General features: G+C 51.2%; 10 protein-coding genes across 10 annotated transcripts; 4 read left to right on the top strand and 6 right to left on the bottom strand.

The window, feature by feature from the left end:
• Positions 1-634: 634 nt before the first annotated feature.
• N7468_008160 (NADH:ubiquinone oxidoreductase subunit NDUFA3) lies at positions 635-958 on the bottom strand (the record flags this gene model as incomplete). Its single annotated transcript, XM_058477456.1, has 2 exons — positions 635-681; positions 775-958. The coding sequence occupies 2 exons, from the start codon at positions 956-958 to the stop codon at positions 635-637; spliced, it is 231 nt and encodes a 76-aa protein (XP_058327801.1).
• A 377-nt stretch (positions 959-1335) lies between these two features.
• N7468_008159 (dolichyl-diphosphooligosaccharide-protein glycotransferase) lies at positions 1336-2886 on the top strand (the record flags this gene model as incomplete). Its single annotated transcript, XM_058477455.1, has 4 exons — positions 1336-1477; positions 1530-1640; positions 1697-2403; positions 2467-2886. The coding sequence occupies 4 exons, from the start codon at positions 1336-1338 to the stop codon at positions 2884-2886; spliced, it is 1380 nt and encodes a 459-aa protein (XP_058327800.1).
• Positions 2887-3210: 324 nt separating this feature from the next.
• N7468_008158 (PET191 family protein) lies at positions 3211-3742 on the bottom strand (the record flags this gene model as incomplete). The annotated part of the gene is made up of 3 exons (XM_058477454.1): positions 3211-3397; positions 3484-3625; positions 3718-3742. 3 exons carry the CDS (start codon positions 3740-3742, stop codon positions 3211-3213), a joined length of 354 nt encoding a protein of 117 aa, XP_058327799.1.
• Positions 3743-4015: 273 nt separating this feature from the next.
• N7468_008157 (sterol esterase) lies at positions 4016-5626 on the top strand (the record flags this gene model as incomplete). The annotated part of the gene is made up of 3 exons (XM_058477453.1): positions 4016-4050; positions 4123-4202; positions 4254-5626. The coding sequence occupies 3 exons, from the start codon at positions 4016-4018 to the stop codon at positions 5624-5626; spliced, it is 1488 nt and encodes a 495-aa protein (XP_058327798.1).
• Positions 5627-6328: 702 nt separating this feature from the next.
• On the top strand, positions 6329-6535 carry N7468_008156 (uncharacterized protein; the record flags this gene model as incomplete). The annotated part of the gene is made up of 1 exon (XM_058477452.1): positions 6329-6535. The coding sequence occupies one exon, from the start codon at positions 6329-6331 to the stop codon at positions 6533-6535; it is 207 nt and encodes a 68-aa protein (XP_058327797.1).
• A 479-nt stretch (positions 6536-7014) lies between these two features.
• N7468_008155 (para-nitrobenzyl esterase) lies at positions 7015-8837 on the top strand (the record flags this gene model as incomplete). The annotated part of the gene is made up of 3 exons (XM_058477451.1): positions 7015-7519; positions 7582-7737; positions 7792-8837. 3 exons carry the CDS (start codon positions 7015-7017, stop codon positions 8835-8837), a joined length of 1707 nt encoding a protein of 568 aa, XP_058327796.1.
• Positions 8838-9007: 170 nt separating this feature from the next.
• Positions 9008-10838, bottom strand: N7468_008154 (Zn(II)2Cys6 transcription factor domain-containing protein; the record flags this gene model as incomplete). Its single annotated transcript, XM_058477450.1, has 4 exons — positions 9008-9185; positions 9666-10210; positions 10273-10596; positions 10650-10838. 4 exons carry the CDS (start codon positions 10836-10838, stop codon positions 9008-9010), a joined length of 1236 nt encoding a protein of 411 aa, XP_058327795.1.
• Positions 10839-11927: 1089 nt separating this feature from the next.
• Positions 11928-16145, bottom strand: N7468_008153 (putative RSC complex subunit (Sth1); the record flags this gene model as incomplete). Its single annotated transcript, XM_058477449.1, has 3 exons — positions 11928-12158; positions 12223-15941; positions 16010-16145. 3 exons carry the CDS (start codon positions 16143-16145, stop codon positions 11928-11930), a joined length of 4086 nt encoding a protein of 1361 aa, XP_058327794.1.
• A 1211-nt stretch (positions 16146-17356) lies between these two features.
• Positions 17357-18908, bottom strand: N7468_008152 (uncharacterized protein; the record flags this gene model as incomplete). Its single annotated transcript, XM_058477448.1, has 4 exons — positions 17357-18041; positions 18108-18388; positions 18442-18557; positions 18614-18908. The coding sequence occupies 4 exons, from the start codon at positions 18906-18908 to the stop codon at positions 17357-17359; spliced, it is 1377 nt and encodes a 458-aa protein (XP_058327793.1).
• Positions 18909-20265: 1357 nt separating this feature from the next.
• On the bottom strand, positions 20266-21051 carry mpt (putative DNA repair and transcription factor Ada; the record flags this gene model as incomplete). Its single annotated transcript, XM_058477447.1, has 1 exon — positions 20266-21051. One exon carries the CDS (start codon positions 21049-21051, stop codon positions 20266-20268), a length of 786 nt encoding a protein of 261 aa, XP_058327792.1.
• Between the last annotated feature and the right edge of the window lie 334 nt (positions 21052-21385).

Below are 21385 nucleotides of genomic sequence, written 5' to 3'. Positions count from 1 at the left end.
GTCATCCCGGACGTGCATGGGCTATGGTTCCTCGTCGAGCTTGGTCTTGATCTGAGTTGCAATACCAACTTGTGGAACTAGGGTCATTACGTCTTACGCTGCGGGTGGCGTGAGCATGATCGATCCGATCGGCTGAACGGTACCATTCAAGTATCGCAGTCGCCTCTGTCTGCTCGCTCTATGTTCAATTAGAAGTATACCGCGACCTAGCCTAGATAGGCATGAGATGCCTACTAAAATGACATTTACTACCATTAGTACGATTGACCTTCTCAACGCTACAGTTTCTACGAGCTTGTAAGCCATCTAGCGTGGCTCGTAGGATGGCTCATATCGCAATTTGTGAACGAAACAGAGGAAACGACTCGGATGTCGACTATATGATCACTCTCAAAACATAGTACATACACAGCAGGATAGAGACCTCGGGACCTACTGCCTGAGGCCAATACACGCAAGATATTGGTATCAAAACGCCTTCTAGCAGAAGATGACTGAAAATGAGATCGCTTTTGACGGATAGCGATTTTTGCCCGGTAGCTTGTCCTTCAATTTCAACCAATGCTTCCTTAAATCAAGACCAGGACTTCAGACTCCGTATGTCAGTCTGTCATCGCTAGCTTTCCGTACCCATTTATTCATCTTCGAAGCCCTGCGGCTTCACCCGAGGGCCGGTTGGGACTGTTGGATACCAATAATTAGCCTCGAGTTCTCCGGCGGCAAAGCCCCTCTGTAATCAAGGATCTTAAAATTCGAGGACTCAGGACTACTCACCAGGGTATGAAAGAGGAATGGGGTTGGGATCAACGTCACCGAACGCACGGCGAATGGCGGGCAGGCTGACCAGGGCGATAGGGCCGGTGGTACCGATGATAAGAGAGAAGAGGATGGCGGGCTTCTCGTGGGAGGCCCAGCGCAGGTAGCGCAGGGGAGTTGACCAGAAGTGAGGGGTAGACATGGTGGTTGAATAGGGTCGGCTTTCGACGGGAAGGTCTTGGGAGAGGTTTTCGACGGGCGCGACGGCGGTTTGCGGAGGCCTAAAAACGACAATTGCCCAGTGAAATGAATCCGGGTTGTACAAATGGCCACACAGTGGTAATTTGACTTGCAAATCGGGAACGCGAAGCTGTTGGGAAGCAGGATGGGTTCAAATTCGGGAGGCCGTGGGGAGGACGTGAGGTGCGACGGAGATTCGAAGTCTTGGCGCCCGCCGATTAACACGTCGCCCTTTCTATCTATACACGCAATTCACAAGGTTCCTCCTTCACCCCCACCACCTCGCTCCCTCCTTCTCTCTTTTGGTGTCCCGCTCCGCTGTGCGGACTTCTTTCCAAGATGCGGTGGTGCCTTGCCTTTCTTCTGGTCTGTTTCTTGGCTACGGTCAGTGCTCTTAGTAGCTCCGGCAGCCGCCTGCTTGTCGTTTTGGACGAATCTACAGAAAAGAGCAGTTTTTCAACACTTTGGTCTGATTTAGAAGGTCAGTGGAGCTAGCAGACCTCTTAATAGGAACCTTCTAACCTCAATTGCAGGTCGAGGGTATGACCTGACCTTCGAATCCCCCAAGAGTGACAAGCTGTCCCTCTTCGCACATGGCGAAAGAGCTTACGATCACCTTCTGATTCTCCCACCAAAATCCAAAGGTAAGGCTTCTTTCTTTGAACCTTGCTACGCATTTATTGACGCATTAGTCTGAAAGGCCTCGGTCCGGCATTGACTCCAAAGCACATCATTGATTTCCTGGACAAGGACGGTAACGTTATCCTCGCTCTAACTGGAAAGTCCGCCACCTCCAGCTCCATCAGCTCCCTCCTTCTCGAAGTTGATGTGCACCTTTCGAATGACCGTTCCGCCGTTGTTGTCGACCACTTCAATTACGATACCCTGTCGGCCTCCGAGAAACATAACGTTCTTCTGCTCAAACGGCCCGATGCTTTGCGTTCTGACGTCAAGGCATTCTTCGATGGTGAGGGCGTTGTCGCCTTCCCCAATGTTGCTCCCCAGACTCTCGGCAGCGACTCTCCCCTCCTCATGCCAATCCTGAAAGCCCCCGCGACCGCCTATGCCTACAACCCTAAGGAAGAGACTCCAGCTCCCGAGGATATCGAGGCCACTGGCTCTCAATTGAATATTATTTCAGCTTTGCAATCTCGCAACTCTGCTCGCTTCACAGTCCTCGGATCTGTCGAGTCACTCGAGAACCAATGGTTCACGGCGTCTGTGAAGGCTCCCAATGGAAAGAAGGTCTCCACTGCTAACCGCGAGTTCGCCAAGCAGTTGACCGGTTGGACCTTCAAGGAGACTGGTGTCCTGAAGGTTGGCAAGATTGAACACCATTTGGCCACCGATGGCGAAGTGGCTGCTGAGGATCTGAACCCCAAGATCTACCGTATCAAGAATGAGACTGTACGTCCAAACTGGCTCGTGTACTATGATCACTCTTACTGACCGCATTCCCCGCAACCATAGTTCTTCAGCATTGAGGTCTCGGAGTACGTTTATGACAAATGGGTCCCCTTCGAGCTTCCCACTGGCGACGAGCTGCAGCTCGAATTCACTATGCTGTCTCCTTTCCATCGTCTGGCCCTTCAGCCCACATCCCGCACCGAGACTAGTACTGTGTACAGCACCCAGTTTGTGACGCCGGATCAGCACGGTATCTTCTCTTTCCGTGTCAACTACAAGCGGCCTTTCCTCACCAACATCGAGGAGAAACACGAGGTCACCGTGCGTCACTTTGCGCACGACGAGTATCCTCGCAGCTGGGCGATTAGCGGTGGATGGGTTTGGATCGCCGGCCTGTGGTCGGTCATCGGAGGCTTCTTGGCCTTTGTTGTTGTCTGGCTGTACTCGGCACCCATCGCCGACAATGCCAAGAAGACACAGTAGATCTCTTATTCCTTGTGCCGTCGATGATCATGTGCAAGTATTATGACGCCCCCATTCTTGTGATAATATATCCTTCACATCCAATCGACCAAGTGTCTTGTAAACCATGGAATGTAGGCAGGACAAGGTACCCTGCGTAAAGTAGTTGAGAGTGTCTTTGATTTGCGACCAAGTAAATCTAAAAAGTGAACCAATAAAATAACTCCGGGTCATGCCAGCATGAAGCAGAATATCCTCCGCACGTTGATGGTACAAATAATCCGAGTAACCCGAGGCCTTGCTTCCACAAGTTACCCGATTCATAATGTGTCTGATGAGAAGGCCTCAAAGACCACGAGTCTTCTCTGGGTCCATCTGCACCTCGTCGCCGTTTAGTTCCTTGACAGACTGGTACGCTGGCTTCCCGGCATACAACTGCCCCTCCGACTTTGCCTGCTTATCAGCTAGTTCTTTAGAGTTCTGCATAGGATGATTTCCTCGGAATCGCTTGCGCATATCGATCATTCCGCGCCTGCATGGATCGTAAAACATCAGCCATCGTCTTTCTTTCCACCCGTCCCCATCTGACGGGCCCGCATGAGAGAAGGCAGCACTAACCTGCAATCGCGGAATCCTTTCGATAGTTGCTGGCATTTTGTAGGGAGTTGCTCGGCCAGTGGAGAGGCCAGGCACTCTCGCGGGGTGTGTCGCTGGACCATAATGCAGTCCGACTCCTGTAGGCATTGAGCCAGCGCTTCTCCTGTAGCTTGTGGTCAGGTCATCTGCAGACTGGAGAGCTACCGGCGCAGGCAGCTTATCATTTCGGACTCCTCGTCCGGCTGAAGGACTTACTTATGTCATTGCATGAGCTAGGCATGGCTGGTTCTGGAGATTGCCCAAATCCCGCGTTGCTCGTCGTGTTTTGTAGAGCGGCAAAACTTTGGGCGATCATTTGAGTGGGCGCTGATTGGTCGACTCCGGACTGGGTAACCCCGGATGAGTCAGCAGCTTTCACATGTCACTCCCTTTATTTGGAATGACGTCGCGCTAGTGACTTCTTTTACATCTTCATGTTTATTCTGTGCTCATCTACATATCCGCAGCCTTTCTACGAAACATATGCATGGCATACTGCTAGTTGGGATACATCATGGCGAGAGTTCCTCTGATCGGGAGGCTGTTCTGGTATGTACCTTGGCATCTCCATAGTTCGCGACACCTTGGAAAGATAAGTGGCAGCTAACGTCCATTCTCCAGGTATGAGTATCTGGCCCTCTTCGGGTCACTGGTATTGGTGGCACTAGAGGCTGTCATCCATTTGATCACTTTTTGCCTTCGTAAGTCGACCGATTGGGCTTTACAGACTGGGTGCGCTGACCAGCTTAAAGCATCGCCGATCATTCGATTCTGCTATGAGCAATCGAAATCAATCTTCAATGTTGTCAGTCAGAACGAAGCATATGAGAAACGATCGAAAGAGGAAATCCTTGCTTCCTCCATTGCTGCTGCATCGGATTTCACTGAGATTTGCTCGCTCTTCGGGTATGAGGCCGAGGAACACATCGTACAGACAAGAGATGGATATCTTCTTGGCTTACACCGACTTCCCCACCGAAAGGGAGAAGAGAATATCCGAACTAACCAAGGCCCTGGCACAATCCGCAAGAAGGTCGTCTATCTGCACCATGGCCTTCTCATGTCGAGTGAAGTTTGGGTGGCCTTGACCAATGAGCAACGGTGTCTCCCTTTCCAGCTGGTAGAGAAAGGCTACGATGTATGGCTCGGTAACAACCGCGGTAACAAGTATGCGAAAAAGTCCATCCAATTTTCGCCGGGATCCAACGAGTTCTGGGACTTCTCGATCGACGAATTCGCTTTTCATGACATCCCGAACAGCATCGAATACATTCTCGAAGTGACAGGCCAACCTTCTCTTTCGTACATCGGCTTCTCCCAGGGTACCGCGCAAGCCTTTGCGACCCTTTCTATTCACCCGGTGCTCAACTCGAAGATCGATGTTTTCGTCGCCTTGGCGCCTGCCATGGCGCCATCTGGCCTGCGAAATCGCATTGTCGATTCCCTCATGAAGGCCTCTCCAGACTTCTTGTTCCTGCTCTTCGGCCGACGCAGCATTCTTTCGTCGACGACCATGTGGCAAATGATTCTTTACCCGCCGATCTACGTCCGGATCATCGACACTGCGCTGTCGGTTCTGTTCAATTGGCGTTGTCGCAATATCACTCGCGTCCAGAAACTGGCTGCTTACATGCATCTCTATTCGTTCACGAGCACCAAGTCGGTTGTTCATTGGTTCCAGATCATCCGCAATGGGAACTTCCAGTTCTTCGACGATGAACTGCATTCCCCTTTCAGCATTGCAACCAACGAGCGATTCTACAAACCCGTCAAGTACCCGACCCGTAATATCAAGACTCCTATCATCCTTTTGTACGGCGACAGTGACAGTCTGGTTGATATTAATGTGATGCTTCAAGGCTTGCCGCGGGGAACAGTGGCCAAACCTATCCCCACATACGAACACCTCGACTTTCTATGGGCTTCAGACGTTGATAGCCAGGTTTTTGGGCACGTATTTGATGCTCTCGAGACTTACAGCGGCACCACCGTCCCAACCCTAGATGCGCCCGACTCTTCTTTGAAGCTGGAAGGCCGGCCTTCGGTCTCCACGCACGCCTCAAACAGCTCACTACCCAGGCATTATCAGGCCTTACCAAACGAGCCAGCGGGCGCTACGCCGTGACTACAAAACCTGATTTTTTCAACTCGTTCTAAGCGCGTACCCGTGCCTTGTTCTTATCGTCCTTCCATACCCCATTTTGTACCCTCGGCAGATACGATCAGCGTTCAATTTTTTTTAGCCTCTTTAGGATTCTTTTCAAGAGTGCTTGTTGCACTTTTTCGATATGCAGCAAAGTGTACTATTTTAAGGCAGATACATTGTGCTATTCTGCTGCGCCCCGATTAAAAACCAGGATGCCGGGAGACAGAAATTCACTCGCGAATACAACCAGCGGACAAGGACGTTATGCAGTGGGGCGCCTTGAAACCAACAGGAACCCCTTACATTGAATAATAAAAATGAAGATTTGCGTCCGCTCCAAGTCCTTTTGGACTTACCCTTCCCCAAGAAACTTTAGAAGGCCGTTAATCAGTTTTATTTTGTACCATATACCAGGACTGGTCAGAAACAATACCCCCCCCTGTCCATACCTGCAGCGCATGATCTAACCTGTTATAGAAACTCTCTCGCATCCTGGACACAGCCTATGCAGAGTCAATCCAGCTTGGCGGCTTCCCCAACCTGGTCCTCATCGCCGATCCCAGTAGAAGTTGCATGAACAGGTCAAATCTGGCGTCATACCCACCAATCAAAGGCACAATCAAAAGCGCATTTCCGACTTGGACCCTCCGATGAATCGAGGATTTCCTGCTTCCAAATCCAATGGGCGACATCATCAGCAATCGCATTTTCGCCGTTGCAGACGAGAGGACACTGGCGGATGATACGGTCATCCTGGCGCAAAGGTCGGAGTCAGGGCTGCATGTCGTGCGACTCGCCCCTATACAATCAAACGTCGATGCTATTAGTGTGGAGGTCGGCGTGATGACTGTGAGAGAACTCATTTTCATAGAAGCGGGGAGGGGTTAAGTATGGTCTTTCGAGGGTGGGCATGAGTATCTTGCACCACTACTCTTAACGGATCCGACTTTGAATCAAAGGGATTCAGCATCACATCAGATGGGTTTCAACATCAATCCGATGGCGTTTCGCCATCGAATTCTTTTATTCCTTGGCAATTATGCTCCCCTCCATGCTGGTTACCCTCGACCAGCGGAAGGCTTTATCCTCATTGTGGTGTGTTTATTTGGTTGGGAGTAAGAGGGTTGAGGGTCCGAGCATGAAGGGAAGTGGGACAGGGAATGAAAATGAGTGGACATTGGAAGGATGAGCAACCAGGGGAGAATCTGCCTGGGGTAATTGCGCCCCATTATGGGCTTAAACGGAAACAAACAGCGGGTCAGGTTCCTGTGCCACGATCTGCGACCCGCTGACTAACGAGATCTTCCCCGGAGTTTGTCCAAACAATTCGTTTCTTCAGGGTCCACCCGATACAACTTGGACTGGCCATGTTGTTTTCATTGCTAAGCGTGGCTGTCGCAGCCTGGGCTGTTGAGACCACTGCCACTCCGGTAGTGGTAGACCCACAGCGGGAGATTACTTATAAAGGCCTCGATCGCAATGACATCGAGGTGTTCCTCAACATCCCCTATGGCCTCGATACCGGTGGCACAAATCGCTTTAAGCCTCCACGACCATATGTCGCAAAGCCTGGGAGCACTATTCATGCCCAGTCATACGGACCAGCATGTCCTCAGCAGCTGGGAGAATGGACTCTTCCAATCTCACTTGGAAATATTACTAACATCTCCGAGGACTGTCTCAATCTCAATGTGGCGCGGCCAAAGGGGACGACCTCCTACGACAAGCTGCCGGTCATGGCTTACCTCCATGGCGGTAGCTTCTGGACAGGGTCAAATGAGGAGATCACCATCCGCCCCGACGGCTTGATTCTGGAGTCGGTGCAGAATGCTTTGCCTGTGCTTCATGTGGCTATGAATTATCGTTTGGGATGTAAGACTCGTGTTTTGTCCAGCTGTGCCCTGAAAAGGAATTCAGTCACTAACATTCTACAGTTTTTGGGTTCGCTCAATCGGATGCTCTAAAGGAGGAAGGCTCCGAGAATGCGGGATTGCGGGACCAGCGCCTCGCCCTTGAGTGGATACAGGAAAATATCGGATACTTTGGAGGCGACCCCAAGAAGGTCACCATATTTGGCCAGTCATCTGGAGGTATGTTTGAATTCTCAATTGACAATTCTGCCAGTGTTATTGACGCCAAAGTAGGTTTATCCGTGGGCATGCAAATCATGGCATACGGTGGGAGCAAGCCAGCTCCCTTTCACCAGGGTATTTGCGAGAGCCAAGCCCTGGAGCCCGGCATCACTGGTGAATTTACCATTAATGCTATGCAGAGGGTGGTTGACTATGTGGGATGCAACACATCAAGCGTGCATTCCAAAGAAACCGTGAAGTGCTTGCGAGACTTCGACATGCAGAAAGTCCTCAATGCCTCTCTCGAAACATACACCGACAATGTCAACATTGGCGATATCTGGCTTCCGGCTGTCGATGGAGATTTTCTTCCTGCTGCACCATCGGATCTAATCAAGGAGCATCGGTTTGCCAACGTCACCACCATGATCGGATGGTGCCAGGACGACGTTTCCTTCTTTACCGACACAACGATCAAGACACCGGAGGACACCTACAAGTTCATATCTTCCTATGTCGACCATGTCTCGGAAGAGAACATTAAGCAGCTGCTGTCACTTTATCCAGTATCTGATTTCTCACCGAACGAAAAAGCAGGCCTTTCAAGTGAATTCTACCGCTCAGCTAGAATATTCCGAGATATTATCATGACATGTCAACCGACATGGTATGCCGAGCATATCGCCGCTGCGGGTAACACCGTGTACCTATACGACTGGAACCAGACCATACTAGAGCCCGTCTTGGCTGTAGTTAAAAATCAAACTGGCTATGGTGTCATCCACACGTCGGAATTCGCGTACATCTTTGGGAATTTATCACACTACGACACCAATGGCTACCCATTCCACCCGACTCGGGAAGACTATGCCCTCCGAGACCGTGGATCTCGATCATGGTCAACATTCGCCTCCACGGGGAAGCCGGGGCTCCATGGGAGAGACACTTTCCAAGGGTTTGACATTGCTTTCCCCGGGGACAATGAGACGCACGTGTTCGTGATCGGCGGCCCCCATGAAGGTCTATCTGCCTTCGATGGAGACAAAGCGCACCCCGTCATCAAAGACCAGAAGCTGAATGAGAGATGTGCTTTTCTCAACTCCCCCCGAGATGATTGAGCAGCTGCGATACTAAATCAGCGACCATCTATATTTCATTAAAGATGACGAGACTGCTGCTGTAATATTTTGACAATAGTCTAGAAATAAATACAAAAACCAGTCTCTATGCTCCCTGATATCATTCTAGATACTGACTGAACAATCTCCATTGGTTTTATTGGCTCACACTAGTAATACGCACAATTTAATCCATATCGTAGACGTTGCTTCTTCAGTTTTCGCTTCCTCGAATCGTCGCCATCGTAGGCCTGGCAACCTCTCAGCGTCCGGAACCGCGCCGTATCCAAAGCACGAGCTTCATCATCCTCAACCGAGATCATAAGAGGAACATGTTCCGCAATCGAACTTTTCAGCCTCAAACAAAGTAATCGCGCTCAACGAGCTGGCCCATCGAGAAAACCAATAAGCGCATTTCTCCAGTACAAGCACGCCCGAGCAAGTGCACCCCAATTAAAACCATCACCAGGCTCGCGCGCCCACCCGAGACGAAACTGGCTTCGACAAATCTTTGAAGGATATGCCTGGCAAAGGAGCGATGGGGGCTGTCAAGACCCAAGTAGACTCGCTTGTGAACCCAATGATCTATACCCACATGAGACGGCAGGGAATTGCAACAGTCGTAGGACTCTTGGATCAGGGCTATTTTCCAAAAACATGCAAATCGCCACACACTCTTTCCTTAAGCGCCCTTCAACCCATGGCTGCCATTCCGATAATAAACACATGAGCCCCATCCAATGCGACAGGAGGATCAGAGCCGCCGGGTCTCGTATCCTCGCAAGATCAAGAAAGCGGCAATCCAGTCGCCCCATGAACGATGCACACCTCCAGGCATTGCGCTTGTTACGCTCTAGCAGCATCAAGCTAGTCAGATACCGTGCCGGCGTATAATAGACATTATTGTCTTTCGTGGTCTCATCGTCAAAGCAGCAGAAAGCTGCAATATCCGGGTCAATTCCCTCCCGCCCTTGTATGCCCCCCAGATCGAAGATGCCACCCTCGTCTTGGCTGACTTCTTCAAAGGCAGATGCCCAGATACTGTTGGATATGTAAGGTTTGGAAAGGGCTAGGATGCACTGGAGACCGCTTTGAAGACAGAGCCAGTTCATGGCTTCGGGTCGGTTTGTGAGGACCCATGATTCTTCGGTTTTGAAATTTTCCGGACACACCGTTGCTACGCCCATGAACATGCAAGAAGAGAGCAGAGCGTCCACGTTCTCTTGCGTCACATTTGATGACAGTTCTCGCTGGTAAAGGTTGATTGCTTTTTGCCAGAAATACGTCTCTGCAAGCGATCTCTCCTTGCTGGGGTTGAACCTATTAAGATGCAGCATGCCCACGGCCAGCACCGTATACATGAGGTGTGGATTCTTGGGGATGACCGATGTTATTTTTGGGGTAGCTAGTTCGGATGATCCAAAATGGAACTCACATCAAACGAGATGCGTATCATATCAGTCTCCATCTTCTCTCGAAGGGCACGGATCGGAATAGTCTCAGTTGATCCATTGACAAATTGCTGAAATGCGGTCAGAATGAGTGACTGCCTAGGGGCCATCTGTTGTCCGATGGGGGACGTCATGTCCAACGTATGCATGATTCTCTGGGCCAGAGTCTCGAGCGAAAGAGAAAACAAAGTGGAATCGGGGGATACCACATAGTCCGTCTTCTGACAGGAGACCTGCAGCTCGAAATCATAAGAGCATTCGACGCCTTTCTTTGTGCACCTCACACATTTCGGACGTTGCTCGTCGCACTATACTCAGTAAGTGTCAGCTGCTTAAAGTGCATTCTCCAGCGCTGCGATACCTTAACACGCCTCTTCTTGCACGTCAGGCAGCCACTCCGCGACTTGGAATGGGGTCGCCTTGAATGGTAAATGTGAGTCTGTCGTTTACCTGGCGATATGCGGAATACTGTTTGGAATTGCCGAGCACTGCCCGGCTCTGACGATAGTTCGACAGAAGGCGTGTGACCTGAGAAGCTCTCCGAAGACATTTGACTTGACAACTTTGTATGGGGTTATTTGCCAATTGCACCATACCAAGACAACTTGGTAACAGCGTAGTGTTTCTGGTCGCAAAAATCCAAGACTCGCAACCTCTCTGGCAGTAGAAGAGGGTGCACCGCCACGATGGACATCACGTGGAATGGACCAGCCCCAGGCGCCCCCCCGGGTCTATATTGCTGATTCAACAGTTTTATTCCAGCCAAGTCGTTAGTTAACTATTGCTGTAGCTACATGAGGGAACTTGAATTATTCGAGAGAAACCGATTAAACCTCGCGTCCAGGTACCATCAGAACATCAGAGTAAACCCCCGCAGAGAGACTGGCGGATGGCCCGTGAGTGGAATACTGGCGAATCCGAGTTCCTGGTATTGCGCAGCTGAAGATCATTCTTGCTTCGCAGCATAACTATACGAAAAGTAGGTTATGTAAAGACTCACTTATCAAGCGGGGCGGAATATATTCCAATACGTTCTCTACAAGGTGCTTAAAACTAGTAGCATCCGCAAGGCTGGGGGAAAGGGACAGCTGAATCCGGCCGGGTTCGCGACCGATAGACTCCTGGGTTCTATTATAGGTACACATTCACGGTATCCACGGGCGTAAAGGAAGACATGTACTGGAGACTAAAGAGACATGGGAAGGGGCAAATACTGATTAGCACCACTGTATCTTATGGGTACATATGGATGGGTTAGCCATACAAGCTACGTTTTCATCAGAGCCCAAGTTCACGGTTTCCGACCCATGAATTCAAATATTGTTGGAGGCGAAACTAACAGTACAGAAAGCGTGTAGAGAGGAATAACTGATCTGGATCATCCAGTGGTACGGGGACCACACCTCGTAAATCGATCGTTTAATCCAACAAAAAAAGAAAAGCACCGACCACCCCGAGCTCCAAATTCAAAGTACAGCAAACGCCATCCGACAGAGCACGGAAACGAAATAGAAAGGGAGAACCAGAAATCAACGGGGTTTTTCCAACTCCAGTTTGAAGAGTAAAAGAACAGCGATGAAGGGTAAGTTAAAGTTATGTATGACGAAAAGTTGGCGTGATGGTGATTGTAGTGGGAAAATTACTCGTCGTCGGCATCAAAGTCACCGCCATTCATGGCACTCGAGTTGGGGTTGCTGAAAGTGAGCTTCAATTTCGGTTGCGCTCCAGGAGTACCAGCGGTCAAGGGGGTATCAGGTCCAGAGGCAAGGCCGGTTGATTGGCCGTCTCCAAAGGTGGAGCCAGGATCATCGAAGTTGGCAAGCTGGGGATGGCCCTCAGTGAGTCGCCTCAATTCACTTAAGCACTTGTTCTATCGAAGGCGTTAGTATGAAAGTGAACATAACAGACAGCTAGGCTGGTTATAGGAAACTTACCTCGATGTCATTCGCATCTTGGAACAGGAGACTGCCGTCCTCATTGTAAGTGCGAGCATTCTGGCACAGCAGATGAATATCGTCACGGAACTCCTTCAAGCTCTGGTAATCATCTCGCTTCATCTTCTTCTCAATGGTGTCCATGGCAATGGGATGCTTGATGATCATGTAGTAATCAGGGTATTGCGACTTGGGCGGAGGCTTGAGGAATGGTTCAATGATAGCACGCATGATTGGCTCTTCGTCTTCCGCGTCTGATCCTTCAACGGGCATTTCGGCCTCCATTTCCTTCAAAGAGGTGACCACGCTGTTCAAAATGCTGTTCAAAGTGGCGCGATCAGCACTGCTGAGCGTGTCAGGGATCTTCGGCTGCCGGCCGCGCTTGCGCTTGGGCTGAGGATTTTCCTCAATGACCTCCTCTGCCTTGCGCTTCGGGGGAGGGCCACGGCGACGTTTCCGTTGGGGAGTTTCGTCAACATCGTCAATGTCCACAGATGGGTCTGGTGAGGATTCAGCAACACCGGAAGCCCTCTTGTTCTTCTTCTCCTTGCGGGCAGCACGCTCAGCCGCACGACGCTCATTGTTCTCGATGACTTCTTCCAAGGAAAGACCGTTGCCATCTTCAAGACCCTCCATGGCATCCAAGAACTGCTGTTCAGACAGACCGTCATCGTACCGTGTAGACTTGCGTTCACGAGCGCCACGGCCGTAGACTTCAGTCACGACATCTTCAGTCGCCGGGTTGTCCTCTTGCAAGTAGATGTCTGGTAGCTCCTCCTCACACATAAGTCGAGGATAACGTTTGCCAGGGCCGTACTTGTCCGTCATAAGCCGCTCCCTGTCAATTTCTTGGAACTTGATAATTTCATCTTCGGATCGAGCCATGATTTCGTTCAAGTCATCATCATCCATCTCATCTTGATCGCCAATTTGATCTGCAGCCTCTGCAGTCTCCATCAAAGTGCGGAGAAGGGCATCTCGTTCCTCGTTGGTTGACTTGTTATCGAATTTACCGGCCTGGATGACCTTGCCATCCATGTCCAGCTTGAATTGGGCACGCTCCAAAATCTTCTCTTCAACAGAGTTGGAGCTGATCAGACGCAGAATGCGAACCTCATTCTTCTGACCAATACGGTGAGCACGGTCCTGGGCTTGCAAATCCTGGTGAGGATTCCAGTCAGAATCGTAGATGATGACGGTATCAGCGGTCTGCAGATTAAGACCAAGACCACCAGCACGGGTGGAAAGCAAGAAACAGAAATACTCCGAGTCCGGTGCATTGAAGATCTTCAAAAGATCTGAACGATCATCCGACTTGGTCGAACCATCCAATCGAAGGTATTTGAGACCTCGCATGCGAAGGAAATCCTCCATGATGTTCATGATCTGAGTCATTTGGAAGAACATCAGGACACGGTGGCCGGTAGCTCTGAACTTGGGGAGAATACGGTCAAGCAGTTCGAACTTTCCTGCAGTCCGCCAAAGAAGGTCGTTGGTCATGCGGGTAGGGTTCATTTGGTCTTCCACGGGCTCGAAGACGAAGGGGTGGTTGCAGAGCTTTCGCAGCTGCATCAGCATGTTACTGAGACCACGCATGCCGGTCTTTCCACCTTTCCCATCGCTAACAGCCAATCTGTTGTGAGTGACGAGTTGCTTATACAATTTGGTTTGCAAAGCAGAGAAGCGACACTTGATCACACGCTCCTGCTTGTCGGGCAGGTCCTTCTCGACATCCTTCTTCAGACGACGCAGAAGGAAGGGACGAAGCACCTTGTGCAGACGACGAATCACAAGCAGCTGCTCTTCTTCACTCAGGTCCATACGATCTTGGCCACCCGTATTGGCGAACGGGGTGTTGAACCACTCATCGAACGACTTGACAGACTTGAAGATGTTGGGTAGAACGAAGTTAAGAAGAGCCCAAAGTTCGGGCAAGTTGTTCTGCAAAGGGGTACCGGTCAAAATCAGACGGTAGCGACTGACATAATATGTCGAAAGTGTGCTGCTAAGCTTGGAGTTGGCGTTCTTCATACGATGACCCTCATCGACGATCATGTGAGTCCACTTGATCTTGCTGAGAATTGGACGATCCTTGATGATGTATTCGTAGGTGGTCAGAAGCACCTGGAAGTTGCCCCAGCGGATTTGCTGTTGTTGCTGCTTTCGGGCATTCGGAGGGCCCTTGTAGACAACCTTAGAAACAGAGGGCGCCCACTTGTCGAACTCCACATTCCAGTTGGTCAGAGTACTGAGAGGAACGATGACCAGGAAGGGTCCATTGTTTTGCTTCCGCTCAATGATGTAGGTAATCAATGAGATGGTTTGAATGGTCTTTCCAAGACCCATCTCGTCGGCAAGAATACCATTGAGGTTGTTGTTGTACAGAGAAATCATCCACTGCAGACCCTTCATCTGGTACTCCTTCAGTGTACCACCGACGAGAATACTGGGCTGCTCAGTGACCTGCTCACGAATACGATGAGCGACGGCGTAGTAGTCAATCTTCTTCTTTCCAGGCGTGGCGTCTCCCCCATCTTCTTCATCACTGTCGGCGATCTCTTCGTCTTCTTCTTCGAGATCTTCATCTTCGCCGTACCGCTCTGCTTGGTTACGCTGTTGTTTCCGGACGGAAGCAGCTAGCTCTTTCAGGAACTTGTCGGTCTGGTTGAGGAGGTGCGAGATACGAGAGTCCTTAGCTTGACCAAGCAGCTTCAGGTAAGTCTCCTCATCGTTGGCCTTCAGGGCCTGCAGACGTTGCTTGGCATTACGCTCAACACGCTTCTGCTCTTCACGCTCCATGTGTTGCTGGTGAGTAATCATGGCGCGACCAAGCTTCTGAGAACGAGTACGGTGGAAGGCTGCAGCATTCACAAGCTCTTGGCGATGCGAAAGAATTGCCTGTAGCTGATCATACTGCTTCTTCTTCTCCCGAGTCTCACGAGCATCCCGTTGCTGTTTCTCTAGGGTCTCGGTGACACGTGCCTCGCGTAAAGAAGGCTTCTTCACACGACGGTGGAGAGATCGGTTCGCAGTCATGCCATTGCTATATTGAAGCATCTCACGGGAAACGGCCTCACGAAGACGCTGCTGCTTGCTCCACTTGTCAATCGCAGCAAGCTCGTTGTAAACTTTGATCTTCAAGGAATCATCGCGAGTAGGCTCGTCGGACTTTCCAGTGTCCCAAACACCGATCGATGCTGACTGCTGAGCGAGCTCCTCTCGTCGACGGCTCATTGCATCAATCAAAGCTGCCTTGCGGCGTTCAATAATGCCTTGTCGGTCGATGCCATAAGGCCACACAGCCGGGATAACCGACCGGTTTTTCTGGACACGGTACTTTCCGTAGCCAATTTGTTGTTTCAGAACAGCAGGGGTTTCCAAGCTCTCATACCATTCCTTTTCGGGAGTGTCATTATCACCATTCACTGCACCTGGCTCAACAGATCCCTTCTCGGCCTTTTCGACGACCTTCTCTGCGGCAGCGACAGCCTTGGCGCGAGACGGTGTTACTGCGTTGGTGAGATCTTTGAGTGTCTTCATCTCAGCTGGAGTGATTGGCTGGTTGTTCTTGGCCTTCTCGTGCAGAAGTTGCTGGTGACGGAACAACTCATACTGGGGCTTGGACCAGGGCCCACTGGTAGGAGTAGCTCCCTTTTGCCCCGCCACTTGCTGCTGGCCGGCGGGCGTGCCAGCATTGGGCTGGTTGGGGGTGTTGTTGGCTTTTATTTTGGAGTCAGTCTCGAATTAAAAGGTTGACGTTGGGGGGGGGGGGGGTTGAGCAATTTACCTTGGCCGCCATTGGCCGCAGCATTCTGCTTCTTCTGCTGGTATGCCATGACCTGCAGATAGATAGAGAGGCAGTACTTGTACTTCTCCTTCTTGTCGTTGGGCAGATCATCGACCTTTAGACGGTTCGTGTCCATATGGGCCTTCATTTGTCTGAGTTGCTGTGAGGGTATTAGACGTGGACGAAAAAAGAGGTTTCGTGAAAGGGGGGAGATCAAACAAGAACACTATTTGTCAAGGCTTTGGGACAGGTTGATTTAGCTTACAGTTAATATTTCCTTGACCTGATCACCATTCATGTTGTGCAGGTTATTGGTGCCCTGGGCTGGGGCGGCGCCATTGGCCGGAGCCATGTTTGGCACCGACTGAGTGGAAGCCATGGTTTATTCAATGTTGCTTAATTCATAGAGAGATGTTTGTGGAAAGGGGAGAGCGTTGCGCGGTGGAATATCAGAAGCGTGTCAAGCCGAGGGTGATGGGCTCCACTTGACCTCCCAAGTCGCGTTTGGAAAAGGAAGGGGTTGAGAGGAACGCGATCAGAAGGGCGGTAAGGCGATGTAGCTCTGGGGTTGGGAGGGTAGAAAAGACCTGGTGTGGTCCAAACAAGCGACTTGGCGATAGATAGCGCGAACTCTAGGCGCGTGGTCGGAGATTCCGCGATGCGATCGATGGCCCGGGGGGGGGCGGGTACCCTCGCGAATAAAGAAATGGGATTTGGGAGGGCAAGGGAGTGCGCGGGACGGGAAGGAAGTCCCGAACTGGGACGATGCAATCGTGTGGGATGGCGCGTGGCCGGGGTGGATGGAAATGGAGATGGAGGGGACCGAGTTCGCGCGACTCGTTCGGGAAACCTGGTGCTCCTTGGAGTTGGCGACTAACAACAGGAGGCGGCGAGAGGAGATTTCAGCTGGTATCACGTGTGCTGACTCAGGGTGCTGGGGAAAACGCAGGGTTCGGGATCGCAGCGTAAAATAGAGACCATCTAGTTGGCCCGTGCGTCGGTCCTCACTCCGTCTCTTATCTTTCTTATCTTGTCTGGTGCCGGATACTCCACATTCACTATACTAGCATAGATCTACTAGTTCTGGCTACTTTTACGGTTTCCGAGTTGGAGAAAATTGGCGCTCGAAATTCACGCTGAACGGGGCCTCATTCTAGCTAAACTGCCAGCCTCTTGCGTAAAGCCATAGTATATACATCCAAACTACAGACAGGTCTGGCATGGGACAGTAAACAAACGAAAGAAACAAAGCGTATTCGGACAATAGCAAAGCAGCCTCACCGGAATACGGTGAAAACCCTTCGTAAAAATAACGCAAATCCATTTTCGCCAATGATCATGAACTATTCAGAACTCCTCAAATCCCCATGCTCCGAAAGAAGAAAAAGGTAAAGACAAGTCACATATGACAGTTATGCGTCTGTAGCAAGGCTTCGTTTCATCGGAGGAGGCGGAGGCGGAGGCTTCTTTGCGCGAGACGGTGGAGGTGGTGGGGGGGGCTTTCTTTGCGAGTCCAGTCGCTGAAGAGTTCAGGGCTGCTGCACTTGGCCGTCGAGATGCAGCGCTACCGTGGGATGTGGCAGGAGAGAGTGAGCGACCTCCATTCATACGCTCTGGGCTAGAGCGTCCATACGACCCGTAGGAGCTGACTTCGGAGTCGGCATATGGATCGACGGGTGGGCGGTTAAGCAATTGAGTACTGTTGCAACGGTTGGCGAGAGTCTCGCTAGCTGTTCGTTGGATCCATGGTGAGGAAGTCGGAGTCTGTTGTTCCTGGCGAAGCTGAGTTGGGCTTTCGAATGTAGACGTCCGGTTCAAAACAGGCCGAGCATAACCACCCGTGACTGTCGGGAAGGACTCCCGTGTATAAGGATCAGCGACGGTCCGAGTAGAACGGATGGTTGGTCGTGGAGGTGCTTCGGTGACACTGGCTAGCTCCTCTTGCAGGGGTTGAAATCGTTCCAGATGGGACTGGGCGGTGTTGGACCGAGAGCGTCCCGTAATTCGTGGCGGTGTCGGTCCTGGGCCAGATCTGCTACGAAATTAGTACCTCAATACGCACCAAAAACCCCCCCCCCCCTCGTGTGTCAAAACTCACCCAACGGGCCACTCGTTCTTCAATTGAAGCAGAACTTCGCGGCAACGGTCATGATATTCCAGCTGGGCTTCCAGAAAGGAGCCCAGATCCATGACACTGTCGACCTCTCCCGCCTTGATATCATCCATGCGACGGAAAACATCCTCATTGGCTTCCTCGTACTTAAATTTCTGAGAGCGCAGCTCTTCTTCGACGCGGAAGTCTTCTTTCTTCGCCTTCTCCATCTTGGCCAGTGAGGTGTCGTATGCCAATCGACGGCTGTCTAGCTTCTTGCGAGCTTGCTGCAAGGCTGTTAGCTAAATTTGCTTAAACAGGGGCTTCGTATATGACGTACCTGGTATTCCTTCATCTGGGTCATTGACCGTTCCAGGGATTCAAGCCAGCTCGAAGTCGCCTGTGTGATATAGCCCTCCTGGATACGTGCGATGCGCTCCTCCGTTCGTCCAAACACTGGAAATTTGCGTCAGACATAAGCTCTGAGCACAAGTAGCTTTCCTTTTACTTACTAATGAGGCATTGCCCGTACTCAGAATTTCCATCGAAGTCCTCTCCATGGGCAACCATACTGCTACCCAGGTGGGCGATGGGCAGAGTCCTTTCCTTGTCGTCGCCCTCATTGCGCTTAGAAATAGCCTTCACATAGCCGGTCATAGCCTTGTGGATGCGGTCGATTCCTTCGTGGCGAACGCCCATCTCCGTTTCCATGGCCTTGAAGTCGTCGGACTGGCATGTTTTGACCTCGCCGCCCATACGCTCGCCGGCCCATTGCTTAAAGCGGCCGATTCTTTTGTTGACATTCATAATGGTTCAGATGGCGATCTGGAGCACCTAGAGACAAATCGAAGGATATGAGATCGAGGGAATTGTTGTTGTGAGATTGAGGATGAATGCGGATGGATGCGGATGCGGATGCGAATGTGAAGTTGCAAACGATTGTGTAGATCCAGACAGACAGAACTCCAGGGACCAGCTAAAAGAGGGACAACAAGGGGGAGGGGGGTGGCGGTGGGATAGGGAAAAGGGAGGTTGGGGAAAAAGAAGGCAGAATTCGGACACACAAGGGCGGACGAGCTCTACAATAAATTGTTCACCGTGATTCCACCTCAGTTGACCCAGGTCAATGGTGGGATGCGCCACCAGGAGTAAAAAATAAAAAGAAAAAAAAAAAATCCCCGGCGTATCCAATGCTTTGATTTACTGTTTTCTGGAATCGCCCCTCAAAGCGTTTCGCTGCATGCAGAGTTAACAAATGTGGTGTCGATCGGTGGGGAATGCGCTACCAAAGGGGAATTGATTTGATCTTGCTTTGATTGTTGGGGGATACGGGAAGTAACTAATACTTAGAGGACTTGCCGCGGGGCCTATCGACAACAATCTAGATTATGTGCTCCGGCGGGCAGACAAGACTCCGAGACAAATGGGGAGGTTCGAGGGTTTCAGATGGCCAGGTCTTCGACGGGGCTTGGCAGTGACACGCGTTGGCGGAGCGGCGGTGGATCACAGCTCGATCCAATTGGCCCTAGCGGTTGAGTTACAAGACACAATGGAATTCAATTGGAAGGTCGAAGAGGCCGTTCCGGATCGCCATGGCTAAATTTAACCCGTCCAGGACAAGAAGTATCGCCTTGTCACTTGGGGATGGGGTCAGGGGGGTGCAGACCAGAATGCAAGGCGCCTGTTGCTGCCGCTCAAGCGAGTCTCGGTCGGTGGCATTACACTGGGGGCTTTTGTGGCGTGGCCTAGTACGTACGCCAGCGACTCCAGTCCCTAAGTATTGGTTCGTGCTGCTACAGGCTGCGACGTTCTCGCAAGACCCCATTTGTGTTTCACCCCCTTGCCGGGACCAAGTGGCGACTGTACTTGTGGATCGGTGCGCGATGGTAAGTACCGTGGACATGTGGCCGCAAAGGTCAAGGATAGGCAGATCTTCCCCAGCAGCATGCTTGCGGACGTGGTTGGGGCGCTGCTTAATTGAGGTAACAACCAACGGGGCAATCGATCAGCAGTAACCCTACATCAAAAGGGTAAGAGGCCCCGCGATCATGCAGTCACTGTCATTGAATGTATTATACATTATAAACCTAATTCAACATCTTATCATCTGTACGGAGTATTCATCACACCATCGGGGCAGTGCTTCAGGGGTTCGAACGCCTCATTATTCAGGCTCCGTGATAAGCCGCGGGTTAACGTACGAATCCAGGGGCCATGATTCGGCGAATAGAGCATCGAAATCATTCCAGGTTTGGTCCACAATGACAGGAGTCATGTTTTCAAACACGTAGTCCTCCCATGTTGCCGCCGGCCCTTCAATCGCTGAAGCCACCCCTCCTCTCCCGGTATCTAATTTGAGATCGTCCGTCCCCACGAACTCCCGGGGAAAAGGTACTGGTGTTTCAAGATCGAGCATAGCCTCGGGAGTTAGGAAATTATTTGGACTCAGTGAGTCCGGCGAGGGACAAGCGCCGTAATCCGCAATGCTGCTAGCGTACTGCCCAGGCGTGACGCCTACTAGCTTCTTGAACACCCGATGCAAATGACTAGGTGTCAACCCGGCGCCAGCCGCCAGATCCAGAAGCCGCGGCTTCCGGCCTGCGGCCACCTCTTCTCGAATAGCTTGACAGGTCTTCTCGATCACCGCGGCTTGGGGGTTGTTCTGAGCCGCCGTACCTCCGGTTTGAGGGCGACAGCGCTTACAGGGACGAAAGCCAGCTCTCTCGGCTTGTGAGGGTTCGTCATAGAACTCAACGTTCGCGCGTCGGGCCAACCGGGCTGAACAGGAAGGGCGGCAGTATATCTTGGTGGTCAGGACCCCGTAGACGAAGCTATTAACCGATGTATCTCGTTTTGTGATGGCTTGCCACCTCTCAGCGGAGGTGAGGGCGTCGCCCGATCGGTGGAGGCGGGGCAGCTTTTGGGGTGCTGTCTCTGCTACACTTGCCATCCTGCAGCCTCAAATATCGCGGTTGGATTCAGGCTAAGGTGTAGACACTTCGTAGTGGTAGTCACAAATAAAGGCTCTCTGAAAGATACAAGATCAGCGAAGGCCATCCATGTGATGGAAATGACTAGTTTTCCACTTGGTGCTCGTGGGCTCTGATTGGTCAATTTGAGAGCAATGGTCGGTACTCGGCAGGTCGACTCATAGACAAAAGCCTATAGATGCTAGATTGTACGCCAATCCTCAGTACCATATGGGAAGAGTATGTAGGGTGGGTCTGTAATTAGCAGGCTAAAGGCTTTTGGAACATTAAATATTTGTATGTACTAGGATTCGG

Source organism: Penicillium chermesinum (genome assembly GCF_028974085.1).
Source record: "Penicillium chermesinum strain IBT 19713 chromosome Unknown utg000006l:1.0-2335141.0:1.0-2336784.0, whole genome shotgun sequence".
NCBI lineage: Eukaryota > Fungi > Ascomycota > Eurotiomycetes > Eurotiales > Aspergillaceae > Penicillium > Penicillium chermesinum.
This window is presented reverse-complemented; position numbering and strand designations above follow the sequence as displayed.